General features: G+C 38.8%; 2 protein-coding genes and 1 long non-coding RNA gene across 6 annotated transcripts in view; 2 read left to right on the top strand and 1 right to left on the bottom strand.

The window, feature by feature from the left end:
* LOC101854598 (calpain-A) overlaps positions 1 to 2,899 on the top strand; it is a gene marked incomplete in the record, with an annotated part of 21,692 nt that extends 18,793 nt beyond the window's left edge. The window contains 2 exon segments of the mRNA XM_035971711.1: positions 1,671 to 1,749; positions 2,892 to 2,899. Of these exon segments, the coding sequence (XP_035827604.1) occupies positions 1,671 to 1,749; positions 2,892 to 2,899 (87 nt within the window).
* Positions 2,900 to 3,007: 108 nt separating this feature from the next.
* On the top strand, positions 3,008 to 6,448 carry LOC118478310. Its single transcript, XR_004858948.1, has 3 exons — positions 3,008 to 3,119; positions 4,071 to 4,123; positions 4,668 to 6,448. It is a non-coding gene; the product is annotated as an uncharacterized LOC118478310 (long non-coding RNA).
* A 3,035-nt stretch (positions 6,449 to 9,483) lies between these two features.
* The window catches only part of LOC101851978 (thyroid adenoma-associated protein homolog), a 39,856-nt gene continuing 33,031 nt past the window's right edge, over positions 9,484 to 16,308 (bottom strand). For 3 of the 4 annotated variants that reach the window (XM_005105685.3, XM_035971707.1, XM_035971706.1), the window contains 8 exons: positions 15,469 to 16,219; positions 14,438 to 14,512; positions 13,535 to 13,575; positions 13,172 to 13,247; positions 12,648 to 12,801; positions 11,888 to 12,001; positions 10,798 to 10,931; positions 9,484 to 10,453 (listed from right to left, as the gene is read on the bottom strand). In XM_005105685.3, the coding sequence (XP_005105742.2) occupies positions 9,953 to 10,453; positions 10,798 to 10,931; positions 11,888 to 12,001; positions 12,648 to 12,801; positions 13,172 to 13,247; positions 13,535 to 13,575; positions 14,438 to 14,512; positions 15,469 to 16,219 (1,846 nt within the window). In that variant the 3' untranslated portion in view covers positions 9,484 to 9,952. The other variant, XM_035971708.1, reaches the window with a different exon arrangement.

Here is a 16,308-nt window from a genome sequence, read left to right as displayed (position 1 = left end):
CCCCCTCCCCCCCCCCCCCCCTCAAAGTTCATAATAAATAAATGGAACTGGAAAAGGACTAAATTGTAATACAATGAGAAACGAGAAAAGTTCTCGCACAGAGAAGCATGCCAAGTCCCTTCATAACTATGAAATAATAACCTTTTCTCATTAAGTTTGGAAAGTGATATGAAATGTTTGAAGAACACCTGTTTTATTATAGCTTGTGAGTATGGGTGAGGGTCCACAATTTTTTCCTCGTTTAGTTTTAGTAAGTGTTTTTTACGGCACGTGCTACATAGTGTCTCGTAAGTGCCGAAAAAATAATGCGCTGCAAGAGTAACATACATAAAAATGAGTGAAAAGGACGGTGTATATTTGACAGGAAAGAAGGAGCAACTAACACAAGAGCACCCACCAAGCACCCACATTCTCTCATTGATGCAATACGGCTGATACTTTCAAACGATACGTTTGTTCTTTTGTCTTCACTTGACCAAAACATTTTTGCCTGCATATTCTTTAGAAATTCATATGAAACCTGTAAAAAAAAAAAAAAAGAGACATCCCATCCCTAACATCTTCCTTGATTCCAATCGTTTTGACTATGTCTCTCCTTTGGGACATACCACGGAAGTCAAGGTGTGAAGGGAAGGAAGCAATAATTATGTGGGCAGTCTACTTTCCTTTGTCTACTACACAGGCAAAAAAAAAGGCTAAACTATTGTGCATAGTGCTTTATAATAGTCTGCCAAGACGCAAAATGCCATGCATAGGCGCGCATATTGATATAATTTAACAGTTCAACATAATCTCCTGATGTAGAACATAGCGTTAGATCATTGTCTGTGGAAATATAGCTTTATGTGTGTTTAAAAAAATGCAACAATAATATGTAATCGGATGTCATTTCTTTGCTCATTTGAAGATTTTATGCGCAAATGCCTTTTCTTAACTTGCATAAAGGTTGATCGCAAAGACATGCTGTCTTTCAAAGAGTTCCAGAACTTATGGCATCAGTTACGCATCTGGAAGGTATGTTGTGTCACTGATTTGGAGAATTGTTGTCAATGAGAAATTTTATGTGTTTTACTCCTTCAAAGCACAATTTAGATACAAATTTTAAGGAGCGGGCTTCTTTGACTCCTCTGGTCGAAGCCAATACAGGCTGAGGGAAATATAATATCCCAGCAGTGAGACGGAGATTCTCAATAAAAACCTCCCCACACGAGAATCGAACCAATGTCTTTTGCATCTGATGACAAAGCACCTAACCGTTACCCAACAAACACAATTGAACAAAGCCATCCAGAGACGTTAAGAAATATTAACAAAAAGCGAATGAATGAATTATCTAATTTAAAAAAAAAGTGATACAGCGTTGAGGGTATTATGTTTGACAAAATGTTATTAGTTGGTAGTCTGTTGATTATTTATACATCTAGAAATTAAGTTACACGTAACTCGCACATACGCACTCACACAAATCTGCAAGCATTCCCACTTGCTCGCATGCACGCACACTCACGCACCCACACGCACGAACACGCACACGCACGCACACTCACACTCACTCGCACGCACACAAACACACATTCTCTCTTAAAATTTACTTATAAAGTGTACATTTTTTAAAGCTGATGTAGCCACAGTTGTGTATTCAATAATTTTATTTTTCCTCCTTCACACAGGAAACATTCTACAAGTTTGACATCGATCGGTCAGGGTCTTTAGATTCCAGAGAACTGAGATCGGCATTGAATGATGCTGGCAAGTACCTTTTTTTCTGTTCTGATATTTTTAAAAAAATGTCAGCAGTTTTTGTTACTCTGAATCATACACAATATGTTTGATGTGTATGTGGAAATGGGTTTTCAGTGCATAAGTTAACGCTATCTTGTAATACCAGTACCTCAACCTCTGTGGTTTAGATCTGAATTACTTTGGAAACGCTGAATTATTGTCTGAAAATGAATATAAAATTCTCCACAATATTTTCGCCGTAATTTTGGGCTGAAATGGTAGGGAGTAACTTTAAAAAAAGCTTTCATTGTTGGGGCAAGAGTGAATTTGTGTTGTACGGCAATATGCGTAACTAAACCACTGCCCAAAAAAATGATGGACTCCCATTCTTGTAAGTAGCATTTGCACCAGATGTCATGGTGACTCAGATGTGGCCCCCAGTGAGTGGAGAATCTGGATGTATGTATTCGGTTAAGTATGTCCTCAATAGAGGCCCAAGTTTACCTTTACCAAATCATGTGCTGTAAGTCGAGCCAGGAGGGGAGATTGCTTAGAATCACAGTGGCACGTTGATAGGCCTATATGTGAGGCATCGTGATGAAATCAGGCGCTCGTCAAAATAACGAAATCGAAAAAAAAAATTAACATTTTTATGCTCGTAGATTCTAGGGCGAATTTTATTGATTTTTTTCCTCAACATCTTTTACGTCCATATAAAAATACATTTCTGCGTAGATTTTTGCTTGAAAACGTTAAGGGGAAAAAATGTAAATAATTTGCAGTCTCCAAGGACGCTCAAGCTTTGGAAGAAACCCAACTTTCGCCGCCATTTTCTCGCTAATTTTACCTCTGACACCAGGCGACCCCCACCTTTTTCTATCGCAAATATTTTGACTTCTTATCAAGATAAATGGATATTTCTTTCACCAAAAGCAAGACAAATGAATAAGCTTTATGATAATACCAATAATTCCATATACAAAAAAATTGACGAGCGCCTGATTCCTCCAAGTCGTGACACATATGCTTTTATCAATTTTTTCATGGTTTCTTTATGCCTCATTTTAAGTTGCCATTTGCAGTTATTTATTTATTTTCCACAAATTTGATCATGGAAGTAGAGCAGTTTGACTTAAGTATTTGGTAGCTTTGATTGTAACCTTTTCCAGTGAACTAAGGCAAAAGGTTAACGGCATTGTGCAAATATCTAAAAATGTCGTCAATGATGAAGACGGCTGAAAATTCCTGGACTATCTCACGCTGTATTTGGCATATTTCAGGCTACAAACTGCCCAACTGGGTTTTGAGAAGGCTTATCTTCCGATATGCGGATGAAAACGGCCAGATCAGTCTGGACAACTTTCTGGCTGCGATGGCCCGCTTGATGAAGACTTACAGTAAGTTTATGGGAGTTTGTAATTGTGGTGGGTTACTGAAACTGACTAGGAAGACTTACAGTAAGTTTATGGGAGTTTGTAATTGTGGTGGGTTACTGAAACTGACTTGGAAGACTTACAGTAAGTTTATGGGAGTTTGTAATTGTGGTGGGTTACTGAAACTGACTTGGAAGACTTACAGTAAGTTTATGGGAGTTTGTAATTGTGGTGGGTTACCGAAACTGACTTGGAAGACTTATAGCAAATTTATGGACAACTATGCTGGTGGTGGGGAGGGGGGGGGTGCATACTGCTGAAACTGACCTGGACGACTCACCATAAGTCTATGGGCGTTTGTACAGGTGTTTTTAGGAGGGTTGGGGGGGGGGGGTTGATACTGACACTGACCCGGAAGACTTACAATACGTCTCTGGACGTTTGTACTGGTGGTTTGGGGGTAAGGAGGGAGGGTGGGGGTGGAAGACACTGAGTCTGACTTGGAGGACTTAAAGTACGTTTATGGGTTTGGGTGGAGAGGGAGTTGTGATTACTGAAGCTGACTTGAAAGCACATAAGCACATAAAGTGGACAGGATCATTCTACCACATTAAGTAAGCCTGGAGTCGCTCACCAACTGTAACAAACACTGCAACACATCAACAGCAATGATTACGAGTAAAATTGATTTCAGTGCCACGGCTTGTTAACTTCATCTGACCAATATTATTAGTCTCATCACAGTGAATTCTCAATTGAAATTTGAAAAAAAAAATTTTTAATACAATAAAAACACGCTTTAGGCCTTGTGTAGTTTTGTAGCTTTTTCCATTGGGAGATTGGATGGTACCATGATGTGATATAATTTTTCAAATCTTTTTGGTCCTTACTTATTATTTTAACGTTTCTGGTGACATGATTGTTACTGTGCATATTTACTATTATCATAAACTCTATATCACTCGTTATCCATAGGTGTATTCCAAGAAAACCAGATTGATGGTAAAGCCCCTTTTGAACTTGAACAGGTATGTCTTTTTCACCTGTATTCCTCTTAAACATTCATTCGTTCTTTGCTCAATGACTATTTCATGACTTTTGTTTCTTGAAAACGATGCTGTAATAACGACAATGAAAATGATATTATTAGTTCATTAATAAAGTCTGTGGGCATTTATAAATTTATACTGACAGTGATAAAATAAGGATAGTGACTTAATAGAAGTAATAATAATTAATGGATCCTTTTGAACCACACTTTCACCTTTTGAAGAAAGGATCAGTGTACTTCTTGACTAAAATTACTTTAACCAGCACACTTGTTTATCAATGGTGAATACTCAAATAAACATTTTATTTTTATCCCCCCCCCATCCCTTTCCTCTCCCACTATACCCTCTAGCTCTCTCGCCCTCCCCTTTCTCTCTGTTCCCTATAATTTTTTTCTCTCCCTCCGATATCACATTGAGTCGATGGTGCCGTAAAACACCTACTCACTCAATCAATCAAAAAAAACCCAAACCCCCACCGATACCACTCACTCTCAAACATTTGTGTTTGAATGTCTTTCAGTGGCTGTACAGGACTTTGGTCCTGTGAGTGAGACGGTTGTGAACGGAGATATCCAGAGCTTGGTAGCAGAACAGAGACCCACATCTCTGCAACAGTATTCGGAATCTCAAGAAGTGCCAGCACACGTTGTAGGACAAGTTCAAAATGTTTCAGCTTTCCATTTACTGTGTGTATTTTGACATAGCTAGGTTTCAAGAAGCCTTAGGCATTCTACGATTTTTTTGACCCAGTGCCATGCTGAGGAGATATGAACGGATATATTCAGAAATTATTTCTTACACTTATTGAAATTCTCTTTAATTTATTCTCCACAAGGCGTGTATTTTCAACACAGGGGTGGTTTTAAAAAACTGAACAGATTCTTCTAATGAACCATTATTATGGGTCGAATTGTTTCGAGTGTTTTTGTATAAGCACTGGTATCAGTTTGAGTGGTTCTCTCTTGTTTCTCTTTTGCTTATTTCAAGGCCCCGGTTTGTACTGTTTTCCTTTCATTTAAAATTCCTTTTCCTCTTAGATTTTCTGTCTGACTTCACTTACGTAAGTGTTTGTTTGTTGAAAAAGATGTATGTGAAGATATTGTAATTCGGTGTGGTCTTGTTATTTTGAACTGACTGTCTGATGCACATGCTTCTTTTTTATTTTTACTGATTGTACTGAGATAAAATCTGATGACTTACATTCTGTACAATTTTGTTTGTGTGCTTAAGCTGCTAATATGCATTCCAGACCCTAATCTTTCACTTGTGTTATACATTCCCAGTTTTTGTGCTTTTTGTGGTCTTTGGTGTGCAGGCTACTCAAAGAATTTGCTTTATTTTGATCCCCAAGCCCAGAGTGAGTGGCCACTTGTTAACTTGTTATCTGTGCAATGTTTTGACAATCATCATCTGCTCCTCCGATGCACGATGGTGCATGCACGGTGGTGCTCACAACATAATTTGTCCCTGGAAATCTCAATTATGGAGCAAACATCTGCGTTATTTTTGCTTATGTTATTGCCTTTTGTTCGATGGCTATTAGGTAGCATTATAGTGACAAGTGATGCTATACTTTGAAAATATCACTGGATGTAGATAACTAATGCTGCTAATAAAAAGAAAAGATCGTATGGTCTGGTTGAGGTGCTATTATCAAAATGTCCATCAAGGTAGAACTTGTTATCCACCACAGAATTACTGGAGACAGTGGGAAGTCTTCCAAGTGTATGGCATTTTTTTTTCAGAAACAGTATTACTATTTATGAATGTTACCAATGACAAGTATTGATTTGACACAATTTGCGTACTGTAGGTCTATTATTTACAGCATTTCCAGTACCAGTGCAAAACAAAGTACAATTGCTCATGATGACCCTTTGTGGCCAATTTTGATGAAAACCTGTCGACACATGAAGTATAGTTTGCTCTTGAATTGGTCAGCTGAAATTGAAAACGAATATTTGAAGAAAAAAAAGTCAAATTTTTTTTTCTACATTCTATGTGCTAATTAAACTTAAAAATAATACAAGGGCCAATATCAATATCAGTTTCAGCTGAATGCAAGACAATGGTTATGAACTATACCAAACAGATCAGGACCTTTAGACAGCATGTTGAGTTGCATTTTCTTTTTATCGCTTAAATTGTTTAGATTTCATTGAAATTTTATTTTTTTACTACTACTACGCAGTCTCCATTTTTGCAATTACAATTAAACTGACTATGGAAAAGTACAGGGTGATCCCAAAAAAACTTTACAACTTTTTTTCTGAATATCTCGCGCAAAAATTGTTCTAGAATGCTGTAATTTGAAAGAGACTTAATTTATTCAAAAGGAATTTGTTTGGTATAAAATCCACGAAGAAGAAACACGTTTTGAAAACGGAAACGGCTAAAAGAAAAATGCACCCAAAAACGCAAACTTCACCAATGTTTAAAAATCTTGTGAAGGAAGTCGTAAAAATCTTGTGAAGGAAGTCGTGAAATGATTAGTTAACCTTTTTCTTTATTTTCTCTTGACATTAATTATCCATCCCTGTGACATTTAAACAATATTTAAATTCTTGACAGAGTTGACAAAACCTTATGATTTCATTCTGAAATTCCTAGAAGCAGTGCTTCACATTCCCACCTTTGGACTCGACACATTTTTAACGCGTCGTTCGAAATGTTCAAGGGCGCCCTTACACAGGGACCTGCTAAAAATGAGTTTTTAAAGCCACATACACTGTACATGTTCACCAAAAAGTGTCTTCTAGAGACAACACAGTGGGGTGCCCAATACACATAGCATTTTTGGAGTTAACGTGTCCCGTAGGGTGAAAATGGGCTTTGCAGTAAACCAAATGTCATCGAGGAAAAGATCCCTCTTTACAAGACAATCGAGGAATCAGGAACACATTGCCATCCTCTGATCCATGTCATTTCGGCCCAGCGAAAATGAAAAAGGTACAGTCGTAAGTTAAGATCTGCCATGAGAATGCAGACTGTTGAGGTTTAGGAAAGTCCTAGCTGCAAATCATCCACGGACAGACGTCTCATGGGACTCGGCTACTGAAATCTGCACTCGGGTGACGTTTAAAGGGCTGCGCATGGTGCGTGTTCGACCTGAAGTGGTCATGTTTTAAATAGATATCTAACTTTTTAGTTCTGATTCGCTATAGATCCAAACTGACGGAACTTCTCTACTCATGACACCAAAGGTCTTGAGGGCACCTAGGCATTCTCTCCATGCCGTGCGCAGAACTTACGAAATGCCAGGGATGGTGAGTTTGTGGAGAGGTAATGTTCAATACAAAAAGCTCTCTGCTCTTTACTAAACGTAACCATGATCTAAGCAGGCGAACAAAATTTGAGAAAATATCTGCAGACTTCTGTTGACTTGTTAAACTGCTGTAGCGTGCAATATGGCACGATTGTTGCAACTTTTAGTGGTAGGCCTAATACGAACTGGTGCGTCATGCTATGAAAATGGCGACAAGGTTGAAAATGGGTTGTTTTTTTAATGCGCTATATAGAGCAAAACCATTCAATGGACTTATCTAAAATACATATCAGACGAATTCCTTTTGGCTTCCAAACGTTATGTTCAAATCTGAGACTTAAACGCAAAACTTTAGTATGGAGGAAGATATTTTAAAAACAAGTTGTAACGTTTTTTTGGGGTTACCCTGTACTGATCTTTTGCGTTGTTGTATGAAAAATATGAGTACTCCGAGATGAGTATGCCGGATTCTGTGGTGTAAGTTAATGATTAGATGTGTTGCAGTCGCATGCAAAGGAACGGAGGTTGGTTTCCAATTCAGGAAATGTATTATTCTCTTTAAGTTTGAGCATCTTTCTCTCAGCACGAAATCTGTAAGATCCCTCTCAGCCCGGGTTGGTCCCGACTGAGACCTGTTTGGTTGAGGCAGTTTGCCTCCGATCTAAACTATTGATGGGGGTGTACATGTATCATACTAGTAATACTGAGAGGTACAATGTAGACTGCTCATCATGAACTGGTGATCACTTTTAAACATCTAAGGAAAAATCTATAGACCTTGCAAGCTATTATGAGTATCTTGTATGGTAAAGACAAAGAAAACGAGCAGCTTGTAATGATCCCAAATTCCACAACTTCAGTGCTTGGGATCTTGTCCCTCCAGTGAGTCATTAGTATTCTTCTCAAGACAGGAAAACGGAAGCCTATTGAGCTTGCGGACATGTTTTGTACACTGTCCAAGGACACCAAAACAAAAGGGTTGGTAAATACCACAGCGCTATACACACCGCGTTTTGACTCTGTACATTATTATTCCAGACATTTCAAACTATAATTTAGAGAACCAAAAGCAGAGCTAGCTTTGTTTATCCTGGAAAACTGAAAGCAACTTCAGCATTATGCTAGAAGGACACTACCAAGTTGCAGGGTAAACATTTCCCACTGCCTTGAGCTGGACGGAAGACCAATTATATTGGAGTTTTGAACAGGTTGGTGGACCCGTCTTTTTTGTGCAAATGGTGACCCTAATGTTGTCAAATGTGCTGGAAAAGAATCCGTACCTTCTTGCATGCTGGTCTCGTCATGTTACAAAGGGCAGTCATCAGAAAACATACCAGAACCTTTTCAGGGTTGGTTTCTTTTTTTGGCCTTAAAAGTCTGCTTAACACCACGTTTACAACAAAATAAATTTACCTTGGTACTTATGTCTTTATCTTTTGTTGTAATTTCTAATCTAGTTCTAATGGAATACACAACAAATGAGTGATTATAGAAACACAGTTAAATTTATTTGTATTGATTGTATACTTTACAACATACTACAGTGACATCTCTTTGCATTTATGAAATTCACTTACTTTTCCGATCCAGTTATGAAATTCACAAAACCTGTAAAGCTCATGTTCTCTCTATACACCTAAAAAAAAAAAAGACAAAAAAAAAAAAGACACTGCATGCACGTTAACCTCTTGAGGGGCCATCTGGTACTCGATGCATTTTCTTTTTTTCCTCTTAATGTCTATCATTATTTTCAAATAGTAGAAGAAACCCACTGATTGTCAGAGTTTGTTGACAGTTAACACACCCCAGTAGACGAACAAATGGCTGTTCGAAAGTAATAGTAATGCAAATAATAAATAGCATTTGTGAAGCATGCTGGCAAAATGAGTTACTTCTCGGATTCAAGCCTTAAAGAAATAGATACATCACGCTTATAAATAATAGGTGAAATTTTTACGATTAATAAGTATGAAAAAAATAAAAGACAGGTTTTAGTTAAAGAATATGGCACCAATAGAAAATCTACAAATTTGACCCTGGTGTCGATTTTTGGCCCATATCTTCATTTGTGGATTGCGAGAGGTAACTCATTTTGCCAGCACGCCTCACATTCATACTGCACATTTCCATTTTCTAAAAAAATGAGATACTTGTACTTGTAGCACTGCCAGGAAAGCCAGCTGAGAGGTTATTTCCAGTCAACCTATCTAATGGGTGGATCAGTTTTGTAATCTCATTAATTTCATAGCAACCGTCAAATTAAATAAAAATGTACTCACAATATCAAAATAAATTTAGAATAGACTCTAGTTTTTATTCAATGATCCAGTCTAATACTCTTTTTAAAAATTTAGTGAATCAATCAACTCAGACAAAACACGAAATATATATTATACATACTGCATGAGGGTAGGTATTCCTTTGCCCATAAAAATCCATCACAAATGAAAAGACACCATCACCATAACACCTCACATCAGCAAGTGTTTTTATCAAGAAACATCGTCCCCACCCCCACCCCCTTTAACACCCATTCATCATTACAGTAAAGATGTGCCACAAAGAACATTCACCAACTGAAACTTCTTCACGCTTTGATTTACAGCATCATTCAGGATCTTCACAGCTGTTTTAACCTCTGCCCATGCACAATCATCTGTTGTAAATGTGGCGAGCAACTCAACAAGAACACGCCCTCTAAACACTGTCTGACACAGAGACCCATATCTCACTGGATTCAGGAGGCGATCCAGTTTCTGACACTTACTATCTTGATCCCCCAATTCTTTCACTACACAAGAAGCTGACTGCACAAAAAACTCTTCTACATTCGAATCTTTTAGAAGCTGAGAGATCTGACTAGGTGATGGTCTGTCTTGAAGTGAAGATGGAGCTGCTGGTTGATAGAGATACCGGCTGTTCCCATCTCCGATACTGATGCTGAAGAGTCTGGCCAGGCAGGTGGTAATACTGCGAGTGAAAGTGACCTGATCCCAGTAAGTGTTCATCTCTCCTTTGTCAAACAGTCTCTCGCTGGACTCCTGGAATAAAGCCACGGACCATGGGACTTGTTTCATCAGACTGAATATGAATGACATCCATAGATTGGAAGATGTAGACAGAAGGAAAAGACCCCCCTAAGAAAACCAATTGCATTTGTTAGTGTCAGAAATATACCCCTTAATGACATACGGATTGTAAAAATAAATTTATTCTTACAAATTAAACTGCGGAAAAACCCCCAAAACAAAACAAAATAAAAAAACATCATGGCTGTTTGTCCAATTTTGTCCCCAAAATATCCACAACAATTTAAAGAGGTAATACAGGAAAATTAAGGACAAATTTTTTCCAAGGGGATCAACAAAATTAATTTGAAACATACCTTGACATCTGAGCCACAATCAGCCAGGACCCAAGAGACCAAACATTTGACCACCTCGGAGAGATGCTGATCCCTATGGATGGATAAGAGGATCTCCGGCAGCAGGTGGAGGGCGTGGCTTGGGTGATAAGAACCTGTGGGGCACACACACACATGGTGTAAAATTAGCGGTTACGAAATATGATTGACGCATTCTCATACCATAGGAAGCAAGGCGCCTGACAGCTCAACATATAGACAGAGAATACACAATTAAATTTTGCAGAGAAATAAGTTTTAACAAAATAGGGTTCTAGGTAGTTGAAATTAATGAGCATAAATATTCATGTATTAATTCATGCATTCAATAAAAAAAAGGCGGTATTTATTTAATTTTAACTCATGTACTGCCCATTTTCCAATAATATAAAACATCAATTTCAAAGTTTAAAACAAAAAGAATGTAACAACATACAGAGAAGCACTTTGGTCACTTGTTCTTCAAATGGAAACATTTATTTTTTTATTGAAAGGAGGCAAAAAAGTCTGAATCTTTTATTAAAACAGAATTTGGGCAAAAATATTCTATTCTCACTCAGGTCTCATCTCAAAATCCAATGTACTCATTTTCCTCAGACATTAAAACAATCACCTGACATTATATGTTTTTTCGAATCCTGCCCTTGCTGTGTTTTCCATCATATTCTTTCTATCAGTCAAAGGTGGACTGAGCAGTCCAGGGTTTACCCGGAACAAAGAATCCCAACAAAGCCATAAGTTGGGCTAAACCACGTGCACAGTAGATATCCTACAGGGAGCGACTGAAAAAAGTTGCTTTATCAACTTTCCAAACATATTCTCCCATACACTGGCGATGGAATAAGTCATCATAATACGGGGTGCCCGCTACGGCTGGATCAGGCCCATCGCCCGACTCGATCGCCTGAATCTGAAAACAAAAACTGTTTGTTTTTGAGGCGATCCAGTCGGGCGATCGGCCCAATCGGCCAATCCCATCCGTAGTGGGCACCGCATATAAGACATGACTGTATTAGAAGTAATGCTCTGAAGAGCAAATGAAATGCAATGCCTTGAGAAAAATAAAACCCACCGAATTCTAATCCAACCACAGCACAAAGGACATCAGCTGCTTTGTCCTTGACCTCAAGGTCGTCTTCTTGCAGTAACGTAGCCAGGATATCCCAACACTGGAAGGTCAAACAGCCTGAAGGAAAAACAAAGTATTTCATAGCCATATGATTTGTCTGTCATGAAGCTATAGTACATATACAGCTTAATAGTTAGAAAAAACACAAGATGTTTTAAGCCACTGAATCTGTTATTCCGATATATTGGTGTGCGAGTTATTTGTCCTTGCCCCGAAGCACTGATATTCCGTACAAAAATTAAAAGGGAAAAAATGACGTCAAAAGGACTTGCAGGTCAGTGTTAATTACTTTAAAGGTCAAGGTAGCTCAAGAAAGAGGGAATTGGTCTGAATAAAGAAGGCACGCAGAGTTCATGAAGTGTGTAGTCATGTAGGCTTTTTTGCTCAGGAAGCCAGGGGACAGATTATTTTGGGCTCAGGAGGTCAGGTTCATTGGGTCAACAGCCTCCACGAATTGAAAAGCAAGAAGAACATAGCAAACAGTCTGATGAAATAAACCAAAGTTGTCTTGCAGTAAGAAAAAATATAGCTTGAAATACATCTTTAGTCCAAGTGTTGTTTTAAAACCATTCATCAAACCAGGGAATCTAAAAAAATAAGTACACATTTTAAAGATATTCATACATTTTAGATTGCATACACATCAATACACACACACCCCCACCCAAACCACCAACGCATGAATACATCACATCATCCTCACTCGTCTTCTCCAGTGTAGAACCCAGCAATCTCTCAGCATTGTGCAGTAACACGTGGCAACACGCCATCTGGAAGTCTGTGCTCTCCTCTTCCACGCAGCCAGACTGTAACTCCTGAACCCAACGTTGTAGCAGACCAAGGGCCACGCTAGGATTCTGATAGAAAAATACAAAATGTTGTTTCGTTTGCAAAGAAAACTTTAGCTTGTTTAAGTAAGGAGAAGCACGTAGGCACAAGAATGGGCATTAAGTGCAGGGAAAAAAGTAAGATAAATAGAAACAATAGAAGGAAAAAAAAAATCTACCAATAGCACCCTCCAATAACCAACTTATTTGAATTAAAGTAAGAAAAGGAAACTCCTTTGATCCCTGTTGGGAGATCAGTTTTACAATGACAGGTATAATAAGTTAAATAATATAAGCACAAAGTAACAACTATCATTTATTAACCTACTTTTGCTGTCTTCAGACCATAAAAACATCAATAGACAATACAGTAACAAAATCCGTAAACATTGAAACCCACCTCACTCGACAACTGGGAATAGAGGAAGGGAATGACACAACTGGAAAACATTAGAACAGCTGCCTTGACTTCAATTCTGAAAAGAGAGAGATGATTTCAAAGTTGAAAGAATGTTGCTATTCCAACATACTCACACTATGCAAAATAAATATACCACATATGTTGTCATGTATGTTGTTGAAGCAGGAACAGTATTAAGTTTAAGGACTTATAGCATGTTTATATCTAGATATAAAGTCTCACTGATGAGGCATGTTGCTGTTCTTGGCAAATGCAGTGCCTGCTATCTTGTTTATTTCCTTTTGCTTGAACATCTTGCAATGTGGGGAAATATTGTGTATTTTGAAAGTCAAAGTTGCTTACCGTCTTTCTGCCCTCAGTTTCTCAATTAAGGTTGAAAACATCTGAAATGAAGCACGCAAAAGAAAGACTTAGTTCAGTGACACCAAGAAAGACTACTTTCCTCAGTATGTGACAAGGGCACTCATAAAATTACAGATGGATTTAGGGACATACATATTGGGTAAATGGAAGATCAAAATGCTTGAGATAAAGCATGAGCTGGGTCTTTTTATATTATCATGAAAAAAAATGTAGGTGTTTTTATGCCCCATCAACATAATCTGGATCATTTAGAAGGCAGACATCAACCCCGACTGACAGGGATCCCGGGATGAGAGGGATACAACGTCTCGGCAGAGGGACTGAGATACATAATAAAATTCTCCCCACACGGGAATCGTACTCAGGTCTTCTGCGTGCGGTGGCGATGCCCCTAGCTTCTACACCACAGACACCAGTGCAAGGGTTGTGAGGTGTTGTAAGGTTTACTGAGCACACGTACCACCCCCTCATTAATACATCCTGTGCAAAAGACTATGTCAGCTAATTTTTTAAAATTCAACAAGAGATAAGTTTAACAAAGGAAAAACAACAATGGCTTTTATAAGGCCTAAACAAAGTTCTTTACAGAGTCTGCATGCCAGTATAAGAATAGATATTTTGTCTGAGTACTGCTTTATTCCACATTCTGGGAGATTTTTCAGTCAAACACTAAAGCTATTACACACAGAACTGAACAGCAAGAGTGATAAATGCAAAATTTGGCAGGGTAAAAGAGTAAAAAAGAAGAGACCTTTCCCTCAAAGAAAGCAATTTTTGTCCTGACTATTATCATGTTCTTCTAAACTAAATAGACTGAGACTGAGACTATGTATATTCCTTTCACAACAAAAAACAAAGAAAATAGTTAACTGAACTGCCCACCTTCAAGTTGCTCTCAGAGTTTCGTCTCGAGATGATATCCATCACTTCAGGAACAGATGCCAGCACAAGAAATACCTGGAAAGGGTAGATACAGAGACAACATGATGCTGAGTTGTGAGATACTGTTGGCCAGTTTGATATGTGCCACATTTTGCCGGGAATACACTGTCTGAGTTTGAGTACAGGAGAAGCACATGAACACCATAAGTACCATTCAGTGCTGGGCTGAAATATGACAGAGAGAAACAACACAGGGAGATAGAAGAAGTAGGACCAATCTGTGGCACCTTCCAACCACTCATGAAAAGAAGTAAGAGTGGACAAGACAGAGCACCCACTGACCTATACGGCACTGTACAAAAGAGAGACAGCTACGATAAAAACAGTCAACATTAAGTAAATAGTTTACAATTGGTTCCGTGACACTGTGTCCTAAAAACTCATAAGGAGTATTTACTTTTAATTTTGAAGCAGAAAATGATGAAGGCAAGATGCTAACAGCATTGAGCGAGATGTCATGTTGGATGTAGGTGCAGATGACCGTACTTTAAATCCCCAGCAAGATGTTTTACTTTTTGGATTGTTCGAGGAGTCTCTAAGGTTCTACACCCACTTGGCTCTGTCATATAAGACATGGATGTAAGATTGACCTCTTGAGCCACGGCCATGGGCACATTAGAGGCAAGTAAAATTGCCTGAGAGCCTATCTACTAGTACACGGGTAAGCGAAACCACATCTCATTGTGAGATGTTTAGAGCCTGTATTCATCAGCCAATTAAAACAGCTGTACTACATTTACTATAGCAAATGCCTTGCCAAGACGTTCGGGCTCATGTGGAAGTTGTGGGCACGCAATTTGGCGAAAGATACGTACAGTGATTGCACCAAATACAGGTGGGAAAGGCTCAGGATGTTAGGCAGGTGGATTGTGGTAGCATCGAGGGGTCAGAGGTGAAAGGGTTAAAAAGTCCCAACTCTTACATAACTGTCCAGTGTTTATAAAGTTGTCACATCTACATCTATGTCATACCTTCTCCTGACATCGATGGTGAGTCTCTGTCCTCTCAGCCATCTCCAGCAGGAAATCTGTGAGGTCACGGAACAGACACCTTATCTCCTCTGCTGTCCATCCGACAGCCACAGTCAGACTTGAACCTCCTCCCTCCACATCACCAGTCCAGACTTCATCTTGCTGCAGCTCCTGACCAGAAAATTCTACGTCCCTGCTTTCCTCATCCTCACTATTTGTGATGGGGTGACCACTATGGAGGGACTCTGAATTCTTTAAAACCTCTAAAAGAGCATCTAGGACTTCTAATCTAACCTCATAGAAAGATGAGCCAAGCAGATTTTTAATGCTAGACACTGACAATGTTAGTGACATTGAGCCACTGGAATTCCTCACATAGGCTTTGTTTGAAATTTCTGAAAGACAGTTTTTTCTACTGTTTGCTATATTTTCTTGTCTCAAAGACAAGTCTTCTTTTGTGACACTCGACTGGACAAGGTTATTCTGAAATGGTGTGTTCAAAACTGACAAGTATTTGAGACAGAGTCTGGCTTGTGTTTTCTGGTACTCATAGAACCAAGGCTGCCATGTCATCTCTCGAAGTGTGGTGGAGCTGTGGGAGAGACAGTCGTGATCTGCGGAGATTGCCTGTACAAAATGACCCAAGAGCTCATCCACAAAAGGCACTGAGACTGATAGTGACTTCCCAATGTCCAGCAGAGAACTGGCAAACTCCAAGCCAGCTTGTCTGGTCACAAAGCATTTGTTGGTGCTGAAAGACAGAAAGGTAATGAGTTATGACCAACATTCTGTAACAGCATGGAAAACACTTTATTGCCCTGAAAAAAAGAAAGAGGAACA

The sequence above is a fragment of the Aplysia californica genome, unplaced genomic scaffold (genome assembly GCF_000002075.1).
Source record: "Aplysia californica isolate F4 #8 unplaced genomic scaffold, AplCal3.0 scaffold00486, whole genome shotgun sequence".
Lineage (NCBI taxonomy): Eukaryota > Metazoa > Mollusca > Gastropoda > Aplysiida > Aplysiidae > Aplysia > Aplysia californica.
The sequence above is the reverse complement of the archived record's forward strand: the minus strand, read 5'-3'. Positions and strand labels throughout refer to the sequence as shown.